General features: G+C 41.1%; 1 protein-coding gene across 1 annotated transcript in view; it reads left to right on the top strand.

Annotated features, from left to right (window-relative positions):
* cxadr (CXADR Ig-like cell adhesion molecule) overlaps positions 1-15,751 on the top strand; it is a 44,105-nt gene extending 28,354 nt beyond the window's left edge. Inside the window, exons 3-7 of the mRNA XM_008428220.2 lie at positions 4,497-4,701; positions 9,580-9,735; positions 9,825-9,947; positions 10,977-11,115; positions 12,984-15,751. Coding sequence (XP_008426442.1) covers positions 4,497-4,701; positions 9,580-9,735; positions 9,825-9,947; positions 10,977-11,115; positions 12,984-13,287 — 927 coding nt within the window. The 3' untranslated portion in view covers positions 13,288-15,751. The remainder of the gene's footprint in view (positions 1-4,496; positions 4,702-9,579; positions 9,736-9,824; positions 9,948-10,976; positions 11,116-12,983) is intronic.
* Positions 15,752-27,211: the final 11,460 nt, after the last annotated feature.

Genomic DNA, 27,211 nt, shown 5'->3' with positions numbered 1-27,211 from the left:
AATAATGTAACATAATCATTGTTCTAATTGTATTTTTGAACATTTATTTTACTTTTGAGTTTGATATGCAGACTGATGCAGTTTCCAGAAATATACATATTATCTAATTTGTATTTTTTTTTAGCTGAGGAAAAATGAGGGAGGTGTGAAGTTGTAAGGGTGTGCAGATAAATCGGCTCAGATTTCCTTAATTAGTTAAATAACAATAATTAAGGACAATAGTTAAATAATCTGATCCACCGATCTCATCTTCCTCCATATAGGCATAAAAATCAACCACTGTCTCCTTTCTCACTGCCATGACAGAGCGCTGACCAACACTCCCGCTCACCCAGTCACGTCTGCACATGGGCAGTTCACAACAGTCTCTGCAATGTAGCTAGTCTGGTAAAAACCAGCCCCTTTGAGGAACATTCAGATTCATTTATTTGATGTAGTGAGGAATTATGATTTTTTTTTTTTTTTACGACTCTTCGCCAGATGACTACAAAGATGCCAAATGGCTTAAAAACCTCATGTATGTAAATTAGTACATCGTTGTGCACAAAGGAAGCTGTCTGCAGAAATGTGCGGCGCTCTCTACCTGACTGCTTCATAAAAGCAAAATGGAGAATGTGGGGAGAGAGTAATCTACGCACAGACTCCATTTAAATGGAATTAATGTGGAAAAAGACACTTCGACGTCCCCATTAGTCATTCTGCCTTACACAGCAGACCGGGGTAGATCCACAGGATCCTTTATACACATGTAGATTAAACCAGAAATCATTATGAATAATTGTTGTGCATTGAAAATCGATTTTTGAACTCAAAAATTAGAATCGAATCGAGATGGTGAAAGATTCACAATCTAACATGTTGTGACTTTTCAGGCAAAAATAGTCCAAATCAGTAGGAAATTACTATACAAAGTATAACCCATAGAATAATTTAAATTGTATGAATACTATGTTAGCATTTTTTTTGAAACGGTGACTTGTTAAAAAAAAGTCACATATATTTCTGAAAAGTAGTCAGAGCTTTTTGTTTGCTGGTGGGAAATAGTGGAAGAGTTGAAGGATTTTAGGAGTTAAGGGGGGAAAAAAGGACATTGTTTGCACATTGGCCCGTTTCAAAAAAAAAAAAAAAAAAAAAGACACAGCCTTAGGTGTCTTTTTTTTTTTCCATAGAAGTTAATCTGTTAACCTTGAGTCTAATCAGAAGCAGAGATGTGAACTTCCAGGCCTGCAGCCTGACTCATTCAAATGAAGAGCCTCGGTGGGGGGGGAGAGATAATGAAACGTTTCTCTCCCAGAGCTTGTTTGCAGTACACAGGTAACGTGGTGCTCTGCTTTGCCTCTCAAATAAGCCCCGCCTCCACCTTTAACTCTCGTCGCAGACACGTCACACGATGGTGATGTCATCCTAAAGCGTATCCGATGACACCAAGGTTGAGCTAATAACACTCTGCCGTGTTGTCTGTTTGAGAGGGAAGGGTCGCCCTGACCGGCGGTCTGTTGCTACCGGTTATGAGCGTGGCGCTGGCTGCGTCGCTCTGCCGTCCTGACCCTGACTTGGCTCGCTTGCCTCCTCATTGGCCCGTTTCATGTTCCTTTTTCCCAGACTCTCAAGGTTATTGTGCAGTTTTGGGAGCTCGAGGTGTCTGCGTGTGTAAGCAGTCCCATCTGTTTGCTCGCGAAGGGGCTAAGCTGGAGGGAGACCTCATCCAACTCACCTTGGGGCGTTTTCATTTCCTTTCTTTTGTGCTCTTGTCTCACGTAACTGTTATTCCTGCTGGGTTTGCTGTCCCAGTAAAGTTACTGGGATCCGCTTTCCTCCCCTGAGAGCAATGTGGAATTTTAACAGAATTACCTGCTTTAATGGTTAAAGTGTACAAAATGAGTCACGCTCGTTCCAGGAACTGTTGGCCTGATACTTTGGAAACTAGTGTTGCTGTAGCAAGTAAGCAGTTGTTACGAGTGGAAGTTCTAACTCTAAAACAAAATTTATGCAATAGCTTTAAGAAAAGAAAGATGAGAAATAGTTTATTTTTACATAGACAAGGATCAAACCAGTTTTCTATTAACAGTATCAGGATACAGAGCAAAGTAATGATTTAGTAAACTACTCTATTTAATGAAAGATGCACTGATTTAAAAACGCTGGTCTTTGTAAATCTTTGATCTTCCGATACCAGTTTTTGATTACTTGGATTTAAGAATGTTTTTTTAAAGATGCGTTTCCATTATAAATGTGTGCACATCTTCGCCGACATTCTGCTAACGTCCAAAAAAACAAACATAATTTCACAATCGTGGCCTTTTGATTAAACCAGAAACACAAAGAAAATCACGTGAATAAGTTTCTTTATACAATAAGTCATTGACAAAAAAACATGACAGCGACTCATGTGAACAGTTACATGAGATATATTCATTTTTCAGCGCCTATTATTTAGGGTGGAAACGCAGACTGCAACACATTTGGATGACACACAATTTTTTCTGAACTTTGTGATGCTGAGACCTCATGTGATGCCAGCTCTAAATTGTCAATCATCCTACTTCTTCATGTTGTCTTCTTTATCTTTTTCACTGGTACTAAGATCCGGTTGTTGGACATGTGATGGGAAAAAAGTGTTTCCATTGCCGTTATGTGAAATACACCAATTTCAGTTCAGCCAAAAAAAACACCGCTTCCTTCCACAAAAACCTGTCGTATTTTCAATTAGTGCAATTTTGTGGTTAACGGAAACACAGCCGTGGACAGTCATTAACTATTTATATTGAGAGCAGAGGTGATGTCACACTGTGTGAGAGAAGAGCTGCTGTAAAACTGGATTTGACTATGATTAGCACAGCTAGCATTGCTAACTGTAAACATCAGCCACTGTGTTAATGGTGTGGAGTTTTCTAACATTTCCAAATCCAGCAGGTTCCAGCTATTCAAAGAAGTTGATATTTTGTGTTCTAACCCCAGAAAAAAAAAATAGAAACCTGAATTTGGATAAGTGTGGAATTTTGAATCTGAAACTTATGTTTCATGTCACTGCAACCCCCTTTTCTCTAAGCAAAGTGATTCTCAGGACATTGGATGTGCTTAATAAGTGTCGCTTGATTAAAATTAATCTTTCAGTCAGCAAAGGACATTTTGGATCATCCACGGATTATAGTATCATATACACTACCCAGCATGCCTTGTGGCACTTTAGTTGTTCTCTTTTCTTTGCATCCTTAAAACAAACCCTACCGTCTTAAGCTGCAGGTTATAAACTCCGGCCTGTTAAGTGTTTAGATTCTGATCTATAGAGAAACTGAATTATGTTTGAAAGAGTTGAGAAGGAAGAGAAGTGAGTGATACAGTAAGCTCCTTACTGAGAGGACACAGGCAGCGCGGAGTTGTTTTGAAGGAGAAAGATTCGTGGAAACTCTCCACTTTATCTCAGTCATACAACACACACACACGGCCAGTTTGATGGTGCTGAAAGCAGCTCAGTGCAGTGAACATCAGCCAGCGTTCCTGTATTCAGCAGGTGCTGCTTGTCTGTGTGTGTGAAGTTGCCAACTGGAGGAAACAAAGGCAGCGCTGTTGTTCCCGATTCTGTTGGAAATGAGTTTCTACACACACATAATATATATATATATATATATATATATATATATATATATATATATATATGTTTAAGTTCTAGTTGTTACCGGAGTATTGTTTGCGACTGTCTCACTGTGTGTTTGCGTAGAGGAATGTTTCTGTCCTTGTTTGCTACAGACTTCCATCATAGATTCATCATCCTGATTCTTCATGCTCCTCACTCAGGGGTGTTGCTGCTCTGTCGATAGTGGCACAGAAAACCTTGTTGATCACTGTCTCCATGGAGATTTGCAAGAATATGATGGTGTCTGGAAAAGGGAATGGGAACTCTTTTCATTATGTGCTCTCCTTTCCCCTTATTTTGATTATGTCTTCTTCCTCCACCATCACTGTAGCAGGATTCTTATTAGCTCCACCTGGCCTTGTGTGCGTGTGTGCATGTGTGTGTGTGTGCTTTGTTGACTCTGGGTGTTGGTTTTTCTCCACTGTGGTGGCTTTGTTTGTTCCACTTTCACTTTACTTTAGCAGAGAAAGAGCATAATGACACAAAGTGCTGGGTTGAGGAGTACTCTAAGGTTAAACTCTGTATGTAACAAGCAAGGAATTTGTTGCGTAAGTTAAAAAAAATATTGTGCTTCCTTGCACAATGACAAAAACAGTACGGAATTGATTTGAAACTTTTCTTTCTTTAAACACAGACATGTACTAAATTTCAAATTTATTTGCCAACTCTGCACCAGTCCTTCACACTTGAACACACCAAGATCTTCACAACCTTGGTCAAACATGTAAAAACAACACAACTTTAATTTGTTCAGTCAGTGTAAGTAGGAGCATAACAGGAAATGTAAAACAAATAAAAGAAAACTTTTACAAACATGGGAAAGCACACGGCCATTAATTGTTGATTTTTTGTTTGTGTCCAGGTTATTCTGTACTCGGGCGACCGGGTGTACGAGGATTATTACGAGCCCATGAAGGGTCGAGTCCACTTCAACACACCCGACCCGAAGAGCGGCGACGCCTCCATCAACCTGACCGGACTGAAGTCGACAGACACGGGCACCTACCAGTGCAAAGTGAAGAAGGCTCCTGGAATCAGTAGCAAGAAGATGCAGCTGATTGTCATGGGTGAGAACAATATGAACACCTCACAAGCATTCATCATGGCCAGGAATGTCGTACTCATTTTATTCATTCTTTCTATGTGGTGGAATCATAACACAACAAACTATTTCTGTTTTTTAAAACGAAAACTGAAGAGACAAGTTTTTATGTATAGTGGGATCTTCAAATGCTTTTTGTGTTGCTTCTGCTGGATATTTAATCACTTTTCCATCAAAAGTGGAAGAGCTCTTCCAGATAAGTTGAATTCCTTTCCTTTTAACCTCGGGCATCTTTTTGAGACATCTGCTTGAAAATGTTATGCCCAAAATGAATTTAATACATCTCAGCAACTTCCAAGGTTTATCTGAATTGTTCTGCTTTCAAAATGAGGTTCAGACTTTAGAGAACTAAAAATCATCACTCATGTTACTCAGTGACACTAAATGAAAATGGCACAGAGTGACAAATGTAAAAAAAACTATTTTCTTTCTAAGAAAATGCACTTTGTGATGTGAATGTTCATTTGAAAGCATGCAGTTGCTATGCGGAACATCTAGCAAACCAACAAACTCTGACGATTTATTGTGCCAAAATTCATGGAAAACAGTGAAGCTATGAAGGTTTGGAGAGCTATTAGTTGATAAAATTTAGTGTGCCAAAATTGCACAATTCTTTTGAAATTTCTCAGGATATTTTCATAGATTCTTTTTTCTTCACTTAGTCATCCCAGCTAATAGTTTTGGGAACATAATAAGAATCAAAGTACCATTAAAGAAAAATTCTCCACTCATTCTCTGTGTCTCAAAGCTGTCTGTCGAATAATCCAAACCAATGAGAATGCGTTGGTTTTGTATTTAATTTACTTATTATCATTATTAGCAACTTTTATTTAACCAGGTGAACTAAGAACAAACTCTCACTTACTTACTTCTTACCTGGCATTTACAAAACTCGGACATCATTCACCAATCACAGCACGCAAAACACATTTGCTGTTTTATATATGCATATATATAAATCTGAAGCTTTAATTGAAAATTAATGTATTTCTAATGTGTCGTATTGCAAATAATATATTATGACTGATCGTTTTCTGTATGCAGAGTCATTTTGTTTTTCACTGGGCAGCCAACAGGAAGTAAAGACTACGCGCTCCGCTTTTCATCCACAGACGGAACTGGATGACACATCATAGTTGTATAAGTCAGATGATTTAGTCCTTAGGCAAACACACACTCACACACATTCACACTCTGTGGCCTTGCTGATCAGTCAACCAGTTAAATGATGTCGAAAGTGAATCGCCTCCCGAAACTCGCGCTCCATTTGCATACGGGACAAACAGCCAACGCATGAAACTCTAATCAGTGTTGTGATGCAAGCTGCTGCTATTACGAAATACTCAGGTAGAAGAAAACTTCCTCCACTCGAAATATAATACAAGCTTTGGAAAAAGGCTGCTGCTCCTCTTAAAATAGTATGTGTATTAAAAAAAATCTGGGAGTGCCGAGAACACAAACAGGTTCGTCAGACGTTGTTATGGCACTAAGCTCGTCAGTAATGATAGAGCTGAATGTCAACAAGTGATCTCAGCATTTATTGTGGCTACAGCTGAGTCAGAAACCATTAACACAGCATTTTATGACTCATGGACATTTAAAGGCAGACCCGAACAGGAGGAACATGGAAACATTGGGAACTTTATGTGTTGTTGCTAGTTTGAATTAACCTTAAGATGCTGATTTTACGTTACGTTTATGGCTGTTTTAAGAGCGTTGCCATCAGCCCAGCAAGAAGTTTTCATTATTGTAAGCACAAGATGGCGGTTTAAGAAAAGAGCATTTCTTACTTGAAAATTAGAGTTTTAAACATAGATGCAGGATTTTAACCCTAGATTACACAATTATAACCACTAATCTTTTTTATGCCTCATGTTAACAATGAGCTCACATTGTTATTCCCAGCAAATGGATTTTTTTCTTTTAATTATTCTTCTATTGTCTTAACATTCTTGGCCTTTCATTGGTTATAAGGTTGAAAATGAGGTTTTATATTCCAGACTTTTTCAGCAAAATGACAAGAAAAACAGATTTGAAATATTCCACTATGTGTGTAATAAACCAATATGATATATGTTTTGCTCTCTGAAATGAGACAAAAATAGATATTTAACTTCTTTAATGTAAACTTAAAAAATTATAAACCCCCACCTTTCATGGTTCAGAGCATGTACAAGTAGATTCAAATGGGGTAAAACCACACACATTAAAATAAAAAACACTAAATTAAACTACGTAAGGCACATCTATGCCTGAGGCTGCAGAGCTGCACAAATGTGTGTGCATAATAATGGCTGATTGCCGGAGGCCATGGCAGCGTACAGGCTGTTGACCCCAGGGTCAAAGAAACATTGACAAGCAGAGGTGGGGACATGTTGCCTGCTCGGCATTTTTATCTTGAGAGGAGAGGAGTCACACATGTAAAAGTGTACACACAGGTAAACATTCATCAAGTGCATTTGGTATTCATCTCTTTAACACACATGCACACACGCGCACACACGCACACACACACACACGCGCACACACACTGTAGTGTACACAGTGTAAGCCAGGTAAAGGGGGCAGTGTTTCCTGTTGTGCAGGACGTTGAAGTTAACAGAAGGAGAGCTTCCAGCAGTGGCCCAGCTCTGCAGGTCAGCAGCTCCCCAAACACTTTTTCGGTTTTATTCCATTTTTTAGTCATACGGGACCAAAAACATTCAGTGGCTTTTACTAAAATCAAATGCACACCCATTTAATAAACATGGCACAATACAACAAAAGAGAGCCATATCCGATTCTTGTTGCTAAAAAGACACAAGCAAGCCATATCCGGAGCTGTCTTTATGTGGTTCTCAAGGGACAGGTCTGAGTTCATCACCACACCCAGAGTTTGGGCCTGATCTCCTGTTTCTACCTGTAATAACTGAAGGTGTTTGCCGCTTTAGGTCCAAAGATAGTAACTTCAGTTTTGTTTCTGTTCAGCTGGAGAAAGTTATGGCACCTTCACATATTTATCTGTTCGGAGTTAAATGGTGGTATCGTAATGTAGAGTTGTGTATCATCTGCGTAGCAATGGTAACTAATTATATTTCTTGTTGTAACCTGAGTTAGTGGGAGCATATTGATATTAAATTGGAGGGGTACAATGATTGAGCCTTGGGGAACACCACATGTGATTTCCAGCCACTCTGATAAGTTATCTATTAAAACAAAGAAATCCCAGTTCAAACAATAATGTCAGTCCACCTTTTAGGTCCTCACATTTTATTTTTCTATCCAGTCACTCTCCCTCAGCAGTAATGCCTCTCTTATCTCGGTGGGAATCTCATAAATTTTCTGAGAGCTGGGTTGCCTGTGTCGCCGCCCGCCGCTGCAGACTCTGTCGACCTTCCTCTTTGACCTCATCTCCCCAGCAAATAAATCTGATCCTCGAATGGCCGACCTGACATAGGGAGCCACGCGCCGCGGCCCTGCAGATGTGTTGGGCTGACTTTCACCTTTTAAAAGACGCGTTCAAAATGTCATAGCTCCCTGACATTTACGGCGCGATGCGCGAATGCACGCGTGGGCAGAACACGGCGGCGGCCGCATGCAGCGAGGAGATGCGTAGCTCCGCTGCCATCTGCCCGTGGCCACTCACCTCATTTTTGAACTGTCACCCTGTGTCCTTCCCCTTGCTTGTGTTTATTAGATTGATAAGAGCAGTCAGTGCTGTCAGCGTCCTGTTAATCCTTATGCTTATGTCTGCTAAGCTGGCCCCTCCCGACTGGCACCTGGCTGCCCTCCCAGCAGCCCCTGCTGCTAAACGGGGTTTTTGTTCCTGATGCCATGATGTCACTGCTCTGTCAGTGTTTGTCGAGCGCAGACCTTAGCCTCAGATTCACGCTATCCAAACAACATCAGAGTCCCTTTCTGTGCTTTGCTGGCCCACGTACCTCCCCTCTTGCCGGCCTGTTTTTAATTTGGAGCCGTGTTTGCTTTAGACCTCCCCCGTCTCATATCCTGGCTACACTGTGACCCGACTGCTCGCATTCTTCTGCACTGATTTCACGCACACACACAGCGGCGATCCCGTATCGTTTCTGCCGAGCGACATATTCACGTGCGTTTGGACTCCCAGACGTTCACAGCTCCCTCGACACTCGTTCGTGGCGATTATCCTGAGTGGCGGCTCCCTGTAACGATGGCAGCTGTATCAATTTCTCTGATTACTGCTTTCGTTCAGCGGATGACTGCTGTTTGAGCCAGAAGGGGGAGTTGAGTTTTAAAACCGCAAGGAGCTCATACACATATCGCACACTGCAAAAACGCAAAATCTCATCAAGCGTTTCTGGTTGTCTAGCGCAAATATCTCAGTATTTTTGAAATGAGACAAAGCTAGCTTTCAAGAAACTTCAAGATATAGGAGCTGGTTTTAGGTCAATAATTCCTTAATAATTTGTTCCACTGGCAGATTCTTTTTTTTCCCATTTATAACGAGACATTTTTCCCATGTTATAGGTAAAATAATCTGCCGGTGGAACTTGTACTTTTTCATCAGTATTAAGGAATTACTTTATTTTTATTTTTTATTTTTGCTTATTTGGATCCTCATTAGCCATTACTCTTCCTGGAGTTCACAAAAAACATTTATTATAAAAGCAGTTACACACTTAATATATTATTAGTAGCATAGCATATGATAAATATACGATTATAACACTATGTAATAAAATAATTAAGCAGGGCTCTTTTAAAAGCAGATTAAAGAATGGAGTTTTGTGTTTTCAGTCCTCTAAAGAGAGCACACGCAGCATGGAAACAGACTTACCTCATCCTAATCTGGGTGTGTTTGTTGTTTTTTCTTCTTTTTTTGCAGTGCGGCCATCAAAGCCGAAGTGTACTACCCAAGGTACCCTGGAGGAAGGCAAAGACATTGTGATGAGATGCTCAACTACCGAGGGAACCAAGCCGATGCAGTACAAATGGGAGAAAACCAGTGACAGCAAGCTGCTGCCTTCTTCTGCTGTGATGGGTATTTCACATTTTCACCAGCCGACCATCAGTCACCACTCTGCTTTGGTTTTCGTCTGTAATCGGTTGAATGTTGCCCTTTTGCTTCAGACCCCGTGGAAGGAACCATCAATGTGAAGAACGTTTCTGCCAGTGCATCTGGTAGCTACCGCTGCGTGGCTAGCAACCGCGTTGGCTCAGAGGAGTGCGTCCTCTACCTCCATGTGACCCCACGTAGGTTCCCCATTAACTTTGTGTCCACAGACAGTGGCTCAGCAAAGTTTTCACACCCCTTTAAACTTTTTCTTATTTGTCCACGGAGTAAACATCTTGGAATCATCGACGTATGATTGTTTAGATCACATTTAATTCACAGTGTTTAACCGGTTGCAGAGTCCTGTAATAAACTAACATAAATCAATGAGAGGCACAGGATTAAATAGTTTTCAGATGTTCTACAGATAAACTGAGGACTCTACCCATTAAGATACTTCTGAATGTATTAGTTGCTTTGGATTTTATTTAGCAACATCAGAGTAAAGGGGTTTAAATAGGAAAGTATGCCACACTTTTCTGAATTTCAGTACATTTTGTATTTAAAATCTATAAATCTTGAATGCTTTTTTTTCTTCCACTTCACAACACTGCACCATAAATCTTACTTGTAGCATAACAAAATGCAGGGAAGCTGAGGACAAAGCACTTTGACAAATCGTATGAAGGCTGGCTGGGCGTTTTAAGCTTCTTTATGAAGGACTTCTCTCTTAAGAAGGCAAAAAGTCAGAGCATTGACCCACTAATTACAAAAAAGTGTACTTTCTTTTAAATCAAGGAAATCAAATACAAATTCTGTGGTGAAAGGTCTGCGTGTACTTTCAGTATTTTACCTTAATTTAAAACTTAATGCACTTGAGATCCAGAAGATCAAAGTTCACGTACAGGAAACGATGACGTTACAAAAATAATTGCGTGCCTCTAATGGTTCTGCTATTCTCAGTGGAAGGAGAATAAATTGAAATGTAATGATTTGATACAATAGATCTAAGTGTTGAGGCTTTGGTAAATGCCAATAATGGAAAGCAGTTTATGGGAAATTTATTGGTATTGAGCTCAACTTTTTTTACCCACTCACTCACTCGAAGTTCAAACACAGATTTTTTATTTTTAAATTTGAAGAGCAAAACATACTTTTTAAAAAAAATAGTAATTTTTTAACCAAATTATTGTACATGACTTTTATAAAAGTCCTCTTGTGTCACCCAGCACGCAACACTGGAGGCATCATCGCAGGATCCATCATAGCCGTTCTCCTGATCCTGCTCCTTCTCGCCATCATCCTCTACTGCTTCTGCCGCGCTCGCAAGAACAAGAAATACGAGAAAGAAATCTGCAACGAGATCAGGTACGGCATCCAAAATGCCCAGGAGGTTTGGCTCCCAGATGGGCTTTAATTTGAACTGGGGGAACAGCCCAGTTCCTTGTAAAAGTGAAGTTTAGTGTGGAAGGGAGAGGATATGTGGTTTTTAGAAAACATCTCAAACAAACTTGATTTCTTCCCACAACAAATGTGTTTCCACTGAAATTAAATAAAACACAGACTCTTTTTGCTAGATGAGCCTAGCTCACAACGGACAATTTTTATTCGTATTTTTATTCTGATTTTCCACTTCTGACAACCTTAAGTACTCTTGATTATTGAGATGACTCTAAAGATAATATTAAGAGATATTCCTGTTGTGTGTGCGGTGTGTTAAGTCTGATCTGGTCCGCTAGCGAGGACATCAGGACCACTCCCGTCTAAAATCTGAGATATTTGACAAGTTTGATCGACTTAACCCAATGTGGTGTGTCCCGGACAACAAACAACTACTCAGCCTGTTGAAGGTTTTGTCATTTGTGTCCTAAAATACACAAATGACAAAACCACATCCATGGCGAACCAGAAAGTCCGGTGGACTGTCAAACCATCGCCATTGCTTCCTCCCAGTCGGCCATGTTTGTTTGCTCTGAACTCAAGAGGTTTGGTGAGATTTCGCCATCAGACATCTGAATGTTGGTGGACGAAATCGGTTGGTGTGTGGTGAGTTGCTGTGAACCAGGCATTAGGTGACTTGTGAAGCTAATTGACACTTTTATTTTATCATAAATAAATAAAGTATCCGGGATCATAACAAAAGATCCCGGATACTCTTTTCAGATTTTTAATTTGCAAAACCCATAGAAAGCCAAGTACTTTATTCCCTCCACAAATATACACAATGTTAAGTTGGTCTGTCGCATAAAACCAACTGAATTTTGTGTTTTATACATAAGAAATATGAACAGCTTCAAGTGGTATGCTTTTCTTTTAAAGCACTGTTACTTTCAGTTGAATCTGTGCTGATATCAGGTGAATTCCTCCTTGGGCTCAAAGCCACCAGCAGGTCTCCAGCAGTCATGCAAAAAGCTTTTTCTCCATCAGCATTTTTTTTTACACCTCTCTTCAAATAAAACAGCTGTGGTAATCAGTTTGAAAGCTTTGTTTGCTCTGTGGATCCTGTCTCATGTCTGCCTGTGGCTGCCTCCCCACCACCCACCCCAGATCAAGCTCTCTCCTCCTCCGGCTCGTCCACGGCTCCATCCGGCCCGTGGGCTCTCCTGCTATCACTCCGCCGCGGACTGAACCGCCGCGATGTGACACTGCTCACAGTGGAGGACAAAGAGGATTAGACCTCTGGTCCCGTCTCTCTTCCACACATTCGTCGACGCGTTGCTGCGCCACGCTAACGGACTAAACAAGCTGTGGCCCCTGAGGCTCTGTTTGATTGAGCATTTAACTGGATTATTGCTGCTTATTAGTTGTTAATGTGGTGGCAGAGGGAGGAGAGGGCATAGCTGTACTTGGATGCTGTGTGCCACCGCTGCAGGCTGTTGCACAGTGTTTGTGACTTAGCAGTGCAGACACGGCTCCATCAGTTAGATGCGCCCTGTCCAATTATCCGTCTCCTTTTTATTGAGTCCAGCCATGTTTTACTCTTGAAATGACTTCTCCAGGCTCTATGGCAGGGTTCCTGCACTCTGAAGAAAAAAATAAAAATAAAACCATCTCACCTTAAAAATAATCAGGTGGAATTCTTTAAAGATTCAGTATCTTTTACAAAAAAAATGTATTTTTCTTATTTGTTAAAAATTTCACCATGCATGATTCATGATTTGTAAAAAGATCCATCCATAAGCATTAATTTTGTCCAAGGTGCAAACGCCATGCATGTTTTGTCTGTGCTTCCTCAGAGAGGATGTCCCCCCTCCGAAGAGCCGCGTTTCGAGCACGCGCAGCTTCAGCCAGATGGGCAGCCAGCGCTCGTCCGTGGGGTCCATGTCGCCATCCAACCTGCACGACTACACGCTGAAGTCCCAGTACTCCATGAAGTCCCAGTACGACAAGATCCCGTCCACCGAAGAGTACGACCGCCCGCCGAGTCAGGTCCCGCTGCCCCCACCGACCGCCGCCAGAATGGCCGGCCCCAACCTCAGCCGCATGGGGGCAATCCCCGTCATGACCCCGGCCCAGAACAGGGACGGCTCCATCGTCTAGAGAAGGCACCCTGGACAAAACGCCAATGATAAAAAAACAAACAAACAAAAAAAATGAAGCGTTTTCGCTCGATAGCATCTACAAAACGAGAAGGTCCTCCCACAAAGACATGGCTCTGCTGTGTTGGTGATGTGCTGTACTGGAAATAGAGCACATTAACTTTTTATCAAATACAAAACGACAACAACAAAAAGGAAAAAAAAAAAACAAACACTTATGCATTTAATGTCCTGGATTTTCTCCCAGGAAATAAATCGGTATGGATATATAAAAGCAAGAATGGTCAATATACAAATTCTATTGTACATAACTGAATGCATGTTTTGTTTTTCTTTTTCTTTTTTTTTTTACATTGATTTCTCTTGCTGTAGATATACTGTTTAAAACCCAACCATCCCCTTAGTTTGGCACCCTGTACAGCTGTGTGCATGCCTCTGTGTGTGCGTGTGGGGGTGCGTGTGTGTGTGTGTGTGTGAACAGACGTCTGGAAACTGACAGTTTCTGTAAATCAAAGCCTAACTGTTCCTTTACTTGTCCAGTTTTGATTGGTTGTGGCTTTTCTGATTGGATATCATTTAATATAGCTGTTTTTTGTTTTTCAGTTCTCCGAGAACAAACTGACTACAAGTCAGCTGTTTGCTAATGAACCGTTGTGTTTCTTTGACTTTAAGTAGAGGGGCTTTAACGGGTCCGGATTGGCCGATGGGGAAGGAGTGGTTTTGGTTTCCATGAATTGTGATTGGACGGCTGATCGGTACTTGACCCAACTTTAAAAAAAATCCATTCTCCATTCTTCCTCTGAGGCTCTTAGGGGAGTACGGGTAACAGCTGGATAACAAGGTTCACTGAGCAATCAGCTTTGATTGTGTTTGACTATATAAAGCCCTGCCACCCCCACCGCAACCCCTTTTTACATCCATACCAAATTAACAAGACAAAAGGATCGACACTTGGTTTATCTGGCTGTGCGGCGTGTGCAATCCCATGTATTTGTTGTTGCGCCACAAGGAGGCGGAACCTTGATTAACCTTCTCCCTACGGTCGATACGAAACCGATCAGGGCTGATGTAGCATTAATTTGAGATTTTAATGAAGGATAGTAATCACGGCTGGATGAAGGTGTTTCCCACAGAGCGGAATGCGGCATACTGTTACACTCTACATTAAAAGCTGACCTTCGTTTCCAATCTCAGGGTACAATCAGTCAGTTTAACCTACATATCCGAGTCCTTGCTACTCCTATCTTCCGTTCTCTGAAAGCCTAACTTCTCATCTGAATTCCACCTTTTCGGACAAACAGTACAAAGTGCAAACTTCTGGTTGTTTTCTTCTTTGATGCCTTATTCTATCCTCTTTTTTCTTTTTGGCCTTACACTCTTCCCTGTGGTTTCCTCTTTTTCGATCCGATTCTTGCCTTGTTGCCTTAGTTGAAATGTTCAAACTGTGTTTTGTGCGTTCTTTATGGCTGTCGCTTTCTGAGGACTATAATCATTGCTGTAGATATTGCTGTAGACAACTGGGCTGGGACAAACAGCACAGTTCCCTGGTCGTTACACAGGATTTTAAACTAAAAATATTCTGATGGTTTTAATACAGCGGTGTCCAAAGTGTGGCACTCAAAACGATTTCGTTTGGCCCCTGACCAAAAGTCACAAATGGTTAAAAATTTGGACAAAAAAACGGAAAACAATTGATGTTTTTTAGAGGGAATTTCAGTCACACTTTCTTCTTGGTATAAAATAAATTATTTGAACAGTATGAGATAATTTTCATTGACAATAGCAGGAAGTAGCCCATGCCTATGCGACACACACTGATTCCTCTTTGTTCTTACCTTGATTGGCTCTCGTCTTTTATTGAGATCTCAGTCTGTCTGTTTTTAGCTTTTTATGCTTTGATTCTCTGTTGTTAGTTGCTAATTCTTTTTATGAATTACAGCAAAGATGTATGTACTTTCTGTTAGAAAACAAATAGATTCTGACTCCACATTGAAGTTACCTATTGAAGTACCAACAAAACTGAATGAACGAAGCATCAAATACCCAGTTTATAAATATATATATGTGCGTGACACTGCAGAAATATGTGTAAAACAGAAGAGCACAGTGTATGTCATCTGTGCTGTTTCCTGGCTCTGTGTGTGTTCTGGTGCCAGTATATGGAGTTTATTACTTTTTCCCAAACAGAAGCAAAAGTGAGACCTTGGCTGAGCTATACAAACATTTGTCTTTTTTTTCCTTGTTTTGTTTTGGGTGTGTGTGAACAGCTGTATTTAATACTTGTTGCTAGGCAGGATGCGGCCCATGTAAAGATCTGCTGGTGAAATGTACAGAGCTCCATTAAAGGCCATCCTGTTGCTCCTCCATGCTCGTAACTTTAATGTAAACAACTACTAACAATACTAACAGTAGCTTTGAAATCTGTACTAATACTTTATAAAGATTCCATTGCGGTGCACACTGTGTTCAAATCATATTTTCTCTCTGTGTATTTTTGTGCTGTATTTTTGAATAATAAAAGTCATTGAAATGAAGAACCAGTTGCCTTACGTTTTTTGTTGTTGTTTTAAGGATTTTTTTGGCTGTACTGCATACCTGTCAAGTTCTGGACTGGAGAATACCAGACACAAACGTAAGAGCGTGGCGGGGGAATACCGGAAGAGGGGAGGATGACGGAACTGACGTGAGAGCGAAGGCGACACGATATTTACGGCCAATATTAGTTTCCCGGGCTGTCGGGAAACCGTTATGTTTCTGTCGGCTGGCCTGGGAGCGCCTTGGGATTCCCCCGGAGGAGCTGGAAGAGGTGGCTGGGGAGAGGGAAGTCTGGGCCTCCCTTCTGAAGCTGCTGCCCCCGCGACCCGACCCCGGATAAGCGGAAGAAAATGGATGGATGGATGGATTAGTTTCCCGGCCAAAACGGGAGACTTGACAGGTATGCTCTAGGCGCCTTTATTTAAAAGTATTGCGGTTTGTGATGGAGGGAGGACGCGACAGAGGTCAACAGGCCGGGACTCGAACCTGTGACGGTCACGTCGAGTATGGAGGCCTCCGTTCAGGGCTCGCGCGCTTTAGCCCTACGTCATCACCGCGACAGAACAAGTTGCTGTTCACTGAAGCTTGTTAGCATTCTCCGCTCCGGCGGGAAGCGCGGCCTCCTGCAGCTTTTCGACTCTGATTTATTTTTAATCAGCCAGCCGGTTCCAGCCCTTCCACCAGGTGAGATGAGGTGACTTTCTAACCACTTAATGATTGTAATTAATCAATATCTCGGGGGCAGACACAATCGCCACCTGCCACGCCTCGGTTTCAGCTCAGAGTAAACTCCCATAGCTTTGTGACCCGTTTCCTTTATCGCTGCAGAGTTGATCATTTGTTTCAGTATTTGCTTAGCTTTTTTTTTTTTTTTTTTTTTTAACAGTCGAAGCTAATTTCCTTCTTTGGTTAATGTGCTGGGTAATTACATTTATTACGGTTCAGCACTAATCAAAGTTGTACAAAATGAGCTTCCTAATTAACTGAGCAGAGTGATGGGGAAACGTAGCTCCTGGTTGACGGCTGAGGGGACGCGCTGCACCTTAGCAGTGCGGTGGGCTCGTTTTTTTGCCCTGGCACCCGCCTCTCAGTGTTGATGTTGACATGGGGGATAGATCAATGCCTGATTATTAGCCGGTGGCTCCACTATGTGTAGCCCGTTGACAGCTAGTCAATAAAAAGACTAAAGCACTTAGTAGCAGTGCTAAGCGGACGTCCATTGCTATAATTGGATGTCAGTAATGGATAGGGCCCTGGAGCATTGATCTGTGACTGGTCGAAGTCTCTGCTGACTCCATAGCAGGTCTGCTCATCTGTGGTCCTGGTTTGAGATCCCACTAATGGATGTGAACAAACTTTAAACAGATTTTAATTTAATTTAAAAAATAAAAACATGCCATGACCACTTCTCCTGTTGCTATTCTGTTGTGAAATATTTAATCAAGATAGAAATTAACCCTACCAAAATGGGCTTCCGCTGCAGACAGTGATGTCAGATAAGGAAACTGATCAGTGTCAAATACAGATTAGATCTTTTAATCAAGTTATTATTTCAAATCAGGGGCAACCCCAAAGGGGGGGTGGGGGCAGATCATGAATATAGCCAGTGTGGACCAGGGATGCCTGGATTTCTTCGTCAAAGAGCTACAACAATAATTTTGAGCCAAGTTGTTCCAGAACTATTTGTTCCACCAAGATTAGATCTGCCATAATTGATCAGAACAATCAATCGTCATGGTATGTTGCTAGGCAGGGTGCGGCCCATGTATACTATGAGCGATACAATTGGAAAATTGCTGAGATATAATATGTGGTAGGGTAGGTTGTTATAATTCAGACGTCACGCATTCACTCTCCACATATTGACATCATGTTTACCCAGTTGGATGATGGGCTGTAAAAGCACGTATTAGTGCCCCCACCTGATGGATACTAGTGGTTTCTCAGATACAAAACCTCATAGATTGGGGGGGATATAATGATAGAGAGAAAAGGATGATGCTGTCACAGCAATTTTAACACAATTTCTTGATATGCTACTGCTGTACGATTACAATAATTTCAGAAAAATCCCAATAATTTTTCCTACAGGGCTTCTGCATCATCAACTACCTCAGCCCCAAAATGACAGATTTTAAAGGAGCCTGAATAACAAAGCTGAATAACTAGTAGCTGTGCATTTAAAAAACAAATAAAAAACTTTAAATTGTGTGAAATCCTGCTGTTTTTTTTATCGTCTGCATACGTTTGTCAGTGGGAAATAATACACCAGTAGATAGTATTTTAATGATTACACATTCGTTACATTCATTAAAAAGACATTAGTGACGTGTTTCCCTGCATGCGTGCACATTACATTTATGGACTAAAATGCTGTTCCCTCATCGAGTTAATGTACAGTGAGTCATACATCATCCCTCTGTGTCCTTCTGCCCAATATCCATTTGTGACTTCATTTTTTTTTTTTTACCTCGTCCTCATCCTGCCAGCGGAAGGGACAGAGTGGTGCTCTTGTGCTAAGCACCTGGGGATTTATGTCTGCCTCCTACTTCTGTCTCTCTCCTCTCTGCCTGGATAGGGTATTAATTGTTTGCACTGATAGAGAGGAGGGAAAAAAAAAAACAAAAAAAAACAAGGTTCTCCATGAGGGTTTCCTTGGCAACCTTATCTGCTTGTACACAGTCTAAGCCGGCTGCTGGTGGGATGATTTATCTTGTAAAGCGTGAATCGCTCCCCGCTCACAAAGGAGGCCTCTAAAAGCACGGGTTTCATCAAAGTTGCTCTCCTCCGGCGTGACGTCTGCTGTCACAGGCGCTAAGCTTTTCTGCCGTTTTTAGAAACCGCAGCCAGGTTGGGAGTGAGCTGAAGAGGGAATTCTGCTCGAACAGTGGAATGTGCATATGAATGAAGACTGAGCTCAATTAGTCCTATCTGCGCGGCGGTGCATTAACAGTTTTGGCTCGGCGCTCGCAGCACTCTGGATGTTGAAATGACAAAGATTACAAAATGAATGGAGGCTTTTACAGCTGCCGTGGTTGAATGACTGAGGAGTTGAAGCAATTTTCGGACATGGCCTTCGATTTTTTCTTTTTTTTCTGTCTTCCTTTGGTCCCTTTAGTGTTTCTGAGTGTATAATCGGGATCCAAAGGAACTCCCGGAAGTGGGAAGATGCCTGTAGTCGTTCACAGAGTGCTGCACACTCATCGTTTCCCTTTTGCACAATGTTTCGAAGTTAATTTCTGTCATGCATAAGTGTGAGTAATTTTACTGTCCCCGCAGTAAATAAACTCAGTTTCTCAGGAGCGAGTGCATGCTGTTGAAATTAAAGCTGACAGTCTGAACTTTAAATGTACAGTCACTGTGCCATGTCAAATGAAAAGGGATCGGGAGGAAGGAGACGTTGCGTCAACGTGTCACCATGCAAACATTCACGGCGCTCGGCTTGTGGACGGTCACCCCCGGTCTGTCTGCTGCTTTCCTCATGGGGCTTGTCCAGCTGCCCCGTCGCTCCCGTTTGCTCAGTAAGGAATCATCTGTCAGAGGTCAAGCTGTACTCCTGTCGCAGCATCACTGCACCACGTTGGGTCCCTTTAACCACGTTTGGCTGACCGAAATGTGGCTTTTAATGAGTGACCTTCCCCTCCGTGCTCCGGGGGAGATTCGTTTAGTCATATTTCCCCCCCCCCCCCAAGAATCCCCCCTCTTCTTTCTCTCTCTCTCGCGCTCTCTCTCTTTTTCTCTCTGGGTGGCTTCATGGATCCGTGAGGGGATGCTCATCTGCAGGTTTGACATTTTACTCACTGGCAGCAGGAACATCGCGTGTTGTGAAGAACGCGGCGGTGCCCTGCGAGGGGAGCACCCCGTGTGTAGGGAAATGAATGTTACCTGAGTTTCTAGAGTTTGGAGATAGGACACCTGCTTTAATTTCCTCTCTCATCACATCTTTTGACGCTTTCACCCACCTTGTGCTGCTGCCACGCATCTTCCATGGAGTCGGGCAGAGATTGAGTTCAGGATAGCTCTGCCGTCTGAAATGGGGGTTACTCCGATCAGCTGTTTTTTCTTTTTTTTTAATGTGATTTGTGCTTTTAATCTGAACCTCTGCTGGACTCCATTACAGGTGATGAAGCTTCAATGCCGTAACAGAGCGCACAGTAAAATGTATCCTTGGTGAGCATCAGGGCCCCCGTTTCCATTTCCTCTCCCTCTGATGATTGGGGTCATCGTCCTTATTACCAACGGCGATATATCACAGGTGTGCCTCTGAGCCGTGCCTGTGCATGTATTAATGCACACTGCTGGGGGAGTGGTTTATGCGTGTAGAGTCATCACCCAGAGTGGCCACAGCCTGGTCAAAGGTCAGGGTGGTGATTTAACAGATTGGGGGCCATCCCTTTTCCCTGTCCACCAACCCAGGGAGAGCTCGCCTCACCTCAGGCTGTTTGCGAGATTAAATCCTCTCTCCATGCTGGACACGTAGCTCAGGCCAGCATCGCAAACAATATCCATCCCTTCCTGCTGTCAGAGGAGTAAAACTCAGGATGAGGCTAAAAGGTGGCTTCTAGTTATCATTGTTCTGGGTTTGTAAAGACAGTGTCTACGTAGAATTCTGACCATTGGATTTAACCAATTCATTTAGCTGTTTTAAATATTATTCACATGTTAATTTCATGTCTTTTACATCAGGTCACGGCACGTCTCTTGAAAAACTAATTGTAGTTTGATTTTTATATCGCTCTCGAAGCTATGGCTTCGCCAAAACACATTCATCTTTAATAAACAGAAAATCTCTCCTTCCTGGCCTTCAGATTATACCTGCATATAAATGTTTGTCAATTGTACCGAAGGATGAACCAGGCTTGTGGAGGTCCACTGTTCTCTTCCCGACATCTTGGCTGATTTCCTTTGAGTTTCTCACGATGTCACATGAGCAACTGGTGTGTCTGCAGTTTTTGTATTTAAATACATGCAAATGTTGTGTTCAAAAAAAGCTTACAGAGCCACGACGTCATCAACTGGAGTTATACAGATTGCTTAAAGGGACAGTAACCTTTATTGTATGTTAACTTCCCATGCTGAACAAAGCAATGGGATCTTGCTTGTAGGATTTAGGATGATCTTGCACGTCATCCTACAACTTAGCTAATTTTGGCAATCCAGTGAATCGGGAAATGTGTAGTCTGACCTAAAACGAGACAGTGAGAAATAAACATGGTTTTTAACAGCGCGTGTAAATACCTGGTGTCATCTGTCGTCATGGTTCCGGGCAGAAGGTTGCATCCGCTCGTCGTTGGCATAAAAGTCTACATCAGGTGTGAAGGATGTCTGCAACTCTCCTGCTGGCAGTAAAAGTGAAAAGCCCAGTATGATTAGGTCGCTTGGCTTTTCCAGAATGATATCATGTGAGGCATAATATGTTACAAGTACTAAAATGCAAGATGTTCAAAGAGACCCCAGAGAGCTGTTGAGTTGACGGGTAATCTTCCTTCAACAGCTGTGATGTCCTTTGCTGCTGTGTGTTTCCCTTGAAGGTCAAGGCTGTGCGAGAACACGCCCGTTTTCATTCCAGCCCTCAGAAAGGCTCAGATATCGCTTCCTTGTTGATAGCTGCCAGCTTTCCATCAGCTCAGCAACTTGGCGTTGATGTTCATCTGTCCATCCTACAGGCTAATGGACTGGTGTAAGTGTTGTCCTGCAACTTTTAGATTTGTACACATCTGAATCAAATGACTGAACTGCGTTCTTTGCATGCAGGTAGGTTTGACAGGGTCCTGCTAATAACCATTTGATTCAGGTGTGTTACAAGTGTTTGGGCATTGTCTCCTCTCTCTTCCTGTTTGTGACATTATAATCTATTTACGTTATAATTTGTTCCTTTAATTTTCTGGCAGTTTATTGTTCAGCACATTGATCAGGGCTGTTGTATTCAACATGCCTTATGAATAAAGCTTATTAAATTAGGTTTTATTTAGTTTATTGAAGCAGACGCATCCTACAGGACACTGGTCTTCAAAGACTGAAGTTTGACACCAGTGGTTTGAGATCTGAAATTTGCAGACATGGTTTGACCTTGGTCTCTACCAAGCTAGCCACAACCCTCTATTTTTGCTAATGCATTGTACTTTTCTCATACTCAGTGATGTAACCTGGTGTCAGCTAAAAAGTGTATTAAGTCCATGATAAACTTTGCTGTTAGTGGAAGTGTCCACAAATGTTTTATAGGCTAACATAACAATAAGCTAACCGAAGATCATGCTAAATGACTATTAGGCTATTTGAATGTTAAGATAATTGAAGATTAGGCTGAGATTTAGGATTACAGAATTTTAGCTTAACTGATTAGATTAGCATTCTACTTTTTAGACTGTTAATCTGATGATTAACATTTAGCTATTTGAATGTCAGTTAGCTAACATGGAGTTAGCTAACTGTTAAGCTAAGCGAAAATTAGGCTAACATCAGGCTAACTAAAGATTAAGACAAGCTAATTGAAAATTAGGCTAACTGAGCCTGTCAGTGTTGGCATTTAGCAGCTCAAGCTCAGAAGACGCCATATATGCAGCAGGTCATCTTTTTTATGGTCTTGTTTGGTTCCCCTTCTTGGCCTTAACATGTCTGTCTAAGATGTTTATCCTGTTCCTGACACACTTACAGACATTGTTGTCAGTAAATTGGTTCATTTTTATTTTAACACGGTATAACAGGGTTAGAGTGTAATATTATTTTTAAAAACAAGATACCAGCAGAGTTTTGTGAGTAAATAATAGGCAATGATAAAAGATATGATAAAAAATCTCTTAAACAAAGTGAGACATCAGGAGATTCCAGTGGAAATTTGGGTAACTCTGTTAGTATTCAAAAACTAGGTTGAGCATTGGGTCAGTTCCCTTAAAGAACTTTCCATCTCAAACATCAGCGTACATAAAAGAAGATACAGTCTTCTTTTGAGCTGTTATGACCAGTTCAACCAGAGTTCAAGATGATAAAAACAACTTCTCAAAAATACCCTTTTCTTAAGTTGCCTTTTCCAATAAGTAAGTCAAAGTACAAAGTTTGTCACCGCAAACCATAAGAGCCAACTCTGAGCCATCTAAAACATGCAGGCCTGGTCCTCGTATCTGACATGGATCCAAGATTGTAAGACTGGATGGATTTTATGTATTTACAATTTTTTATTTACAGTCCGTGTGAGATTTTTACCTTTTCTGAAGTTTACCAAGTTTGGATGTTGCATGTGGAGCATCTAAATCTACCAAACCAAAGGAAGCATTTTATTTATGTAACTATACAAATTGTTATATGGTGTATCCCACTGTTAATTTCATAATCTTGCCAGTTTAGCAACTTCTTATGCAGCCAGTCTGCAGTATGTCAGTGCATCCACAGGCATCCATGACGCGTCTATAAATGTTCCTACCCCAACACCTTTGCCCCCCGAGGTTCACTCGTCAGGGACGTTTGCATTCTCCGCACCAGTTCTGGCCAGGTGCATGCTAAAATTTGCTGACATACGTCTGAGCTGAGCAGATTTATCTCGATCTCTGCAGGGAATCTCAGTTTACTCAGGAATGTTCTCCTCGTCATGCCGACGCTTCCTAGCATGAGCTTCAGGAAAGCAAACTCAGAGGGGTCAGCTTGATAATCTCTGCACCAAGCCTGAAACAGCTGAATCTTGGTGATTGTTCTGTGTTTTACTTAATACGTACAACTGTGATTGTTTTTTCTCAATAATCCCTTGAGTGTTGATTCAATTTTACTGGTAGTTTCATGTTTTATGTGTCTTGGTTCTTCTGAACCAGTGAAAAGAGAACGTTTTTCAGTGGTTGGAGTAACACAGTGCTTCCCCACTCCTGTTTGTTGACTGAGTCTGTCAGTCAACTGATTGAAAGAAAGCAACAAAACCTTTCCCTTGCTTACAAGAAAGACAAAGTTAGCTGCTTTGTGAGTAATTGATAGGCAATGATAAAAATCTTTCTGGTCAAGAAGAACATGGATGGCCATTGTTGTGAAACTGATGCTGTTTTTAAAGCTACAGTAGGAAAAGTAAGACTTAAGTCTGAATGCCTAATATTTGCTCCATCTGCTCAACAATGATTGTATGGATTCTGCTGTAATGTGGGTGGGTAAAAAAGGAATTTAAATTGTAATTTATGCAATTTGACGTATATATTTAAAAACAGAGACGTATTATTTTAAAAAATGACGACCCTTGTAAATCGCCTGCATCCTATGGGAGAGGCCTGTGTCTATTCCTATTAGAAATAAACTTCTACCGAGTTAAAAAATGACTAAATCTGCCAGATTATACGATGCACTGTTAGAATTATTAGAAATAACTGTTGCTTCCGTTTCAAATACAAAATAATCGGATGATGTCAAATGTCTTACACTTTTTGTGCTAAATCAAAGAAAGATTGGTGGTTTTACTCAAAATTAGTACGGTAATAATCCCATACTACAAAAATTTGAAGACTTCATCTCAGCCAGTCCAGCTATACAGTCGGTGTGGATGTATAATGCATTTTGTGGCTTCCTTTGCTCCTTTTTGAAGGCGTTCGGTTCTGAGGCCGAGTCGTCCTCTTTTGATCCTTTTCAAACACCGGGCTCCCCCTGCCACGCACATACGCGTCCCCATTTACACTGTTCAGCTAATGACGAGCAAATGAGCTGTTGGAAAGGCTGAGCGTCAACTTAATCCCAACCCGTCAGCAGCGCCGCTGGGCCTTTATTTTTCACGTCTCAGGAGGGGGGAACCGCCACGGGAAATGGAACCGCTGAGAACTGGGATGTCTTCCCATTTCTGCTTGTATTTATAGGCGAGTTCAACCATGTTTGTTTGATGGTGATTAGAATTGTTGTCAGCAAAGGAGATATATATATATATATATAAAAAAGATAACTGGGTATCTTTTTTTACACGGGACAAATTATTTTTCATGCCCCAGAAGATAAAAGTGATATGGGGCTTGTGAATTGTGTGCTGCCACAATAGGTTCGTAGATAGCTTTGTTTATCCCGCCGAACATGATCTTGTTGTGTTTTGGATTACCGAGAAAGCAGGCATTTCCCGGAGGCAGGCTCTGTTTACAGTGGCGGTGAATGTTTCTGTTTGCTGGTGCGACACGGGCTCAGACGTAGAGGCAGGTGCGCTGCGTGGCCTCTGACAGAAAATCGGGATAAATACTGGAGCTTTGTGCTGCTGGGTGAGATCTGTTCACACACAAATCCACACAGGAAACACAAGGAGTGTCCTTTAGGCACGCCAATGTCGTTCTTCCAGTTTGACAGCATGGGTGACGTTCAAATACCGAAGCGGCGCTGGTCAGAGGAAGTGAAGCCGTCAAACCGGTTCTTCTCCTATTTCAGGTGGCCTCCACCTGCCATGATGACAGATCAAGTCTTCCCTGTCTTTTTCTGTCTGCCTTACTTTACATCCATGTACTCTGGTGCCACCTTGTGTTCACGAGGCAGAAACCGCTGGGAGGTTTTCAGGACTTGATGGGATTTTTTTATTTTATTTTTTAAATATCAATGAAAACTGATTTTCATTTTATTTAATTTCAACTTTTTTAGGACAATGCATGCCGCACATTATCTCTGATCTACCGGTTCTGGACACCCCCCCCCCCCCCAAAAAAAAACAAATCCCCAAGGGAAAAATGGCAAACATTTAGTGTTATTATATTTCATCTAAAAGCTGTAGATGGTAGATTGAGCCAGTTTGTTGATTGATAAAGACTTTTGCATTCAGATGATGTATTTTCTCAAAAAAAAAACTTATAGTATGATGCACTGCTGATTTACTGTCGCTGGTCTTTTTTTTTTCAAATGCTCATAAAGGATCAACTATTAAATTGGTTTTGCAATTTAATAATTGCAAAACCAATTATTAAATTGGTTTTAAACATTAAAACATTTAAAACAATTAAAACATTGTTTAGTTTTAATGATAACGTAGGATGATTGCAGGTTAGCGGTGCTGGTGTTTTGTGTGGTTTCGTCACGCGGCTCCTCGCTGTCTCTGTTGACGCTTCAGATGTGTCTGAAATTCTCGGGGATTACTGCAGAGCTCTCCGCATTCACTGGCACTTTGTGAAGACGTGTAAAAACCCTCAAGTTGAACTCGTATGAGTTGAAGTAGCGTAATCTAATACTGAGGGAAAACCCCCCAAGGTTTCTCAGCATCTGGGAGTCATGGTGCCTCTCTTACGCTCAGGATTTGTAGGATTTAGATCAGGGGTCTGTGTTGGTTCCTGTCTTTATTTGGTCATAGAGCAATAAGCAAGAAATTGATTAATCGCATGATAAATTAAAATGAGCTCATTTTATCTTTTCTGACTCTTAACAAAATCTGGATGACAGGTTTTCTGTCTGGTGTTTTGGTCTCAACTAGCCCTTTTTTTCTGAAGGACAATTTTGTTTTGAGGAACTTCAGTGTCCATTTTACTCGTTTATGTTTGGATATTTAAAGTGTCTTCCAGTTCATCTACATTAGAATTGAAAGTTTATTGATTTTTGAGGATGTGTTCTTGCATTATTATTCCATTAATATTATTTTACTTAAAAATAGTCTCAAAACTACAATATTATAATTTATTGCAATAACTTCTGCGACAATTTATTGTCCAGCATAATTAGTTATTGTGACCGGCCTGCTTGGTCGCAGCTTCTTTCTGAAGCCGGTTTTGTGTTTGCATTTCCTCAGTAATTCATGTTGGAAGTATGTGCAATGATTTTTTTATTTACAAAGTGTAATATTGCAATTGCTTTGAGATTTTAGCTTTTATTTTGTTAACGTGAGCCTTCCAAAGCAAGTTATCAAGAATCACTTCAAAAAAGTCTGATTTCAGGCACTCTTTGTTTTTTAAAATTGTTTATTTTAAGCTTAGCATTATTTTTATAATTTTTTTTTTTTTACTTATTTGTCATGGCTTAGTTATGATTTATTTTTGTTAAACTGGTTATTTAACAAAATAATTGGTACCTGCCATTATAATCAGCAGCAGTTCCAAGCTATTAGAGCAATATAATGTTTAGTCATTAAGAAAGTGCATCATTCTAATTAGATACATTACAGAAATGTTATTTATGTAAAGTTAAAATAAAAAAGTGGGGGGAAAAAAACCCCACCGACCCTTTTGGTACTGTGAACTTTATAAGAGCACCTGGTAAAATTATTATTTTTGTTTACAATTTATCACAAAAAAACGTTTGGCAGTGTCTTCATTGGCATTCAAGAATCAAACAGTTTTTTTTTCTACTGGTAAACTATCTTTGGTGATGAGCTCCAAATCTTTAATGCTGGAAAGGCCTCCTTACCATCACCCTAAGCTTTATCAGCTTTAAGTCGGGTCTCTGGTCTCCAAATCGGTAATGATTCCTACAGTCAC

This window comes from Poecilia reticulata, linkage group LG14 (genome assembly GCF_000633615.1).
Source record: "Poecilia reticulata strain Guanapo linkage group LG14, Guppy_female_1.0+MT, whole genome shotgun sequence".
Lineage (NCBI taxonomy): Eukaryota > Metazoa > Chordata > Actinopteri > Cyprinodontiformes > Poeciliidae > Poecilia > Poecilia reticulata.
This window is presented reverse-complemented; position numbering and strand designations above follow the sequence as displayed.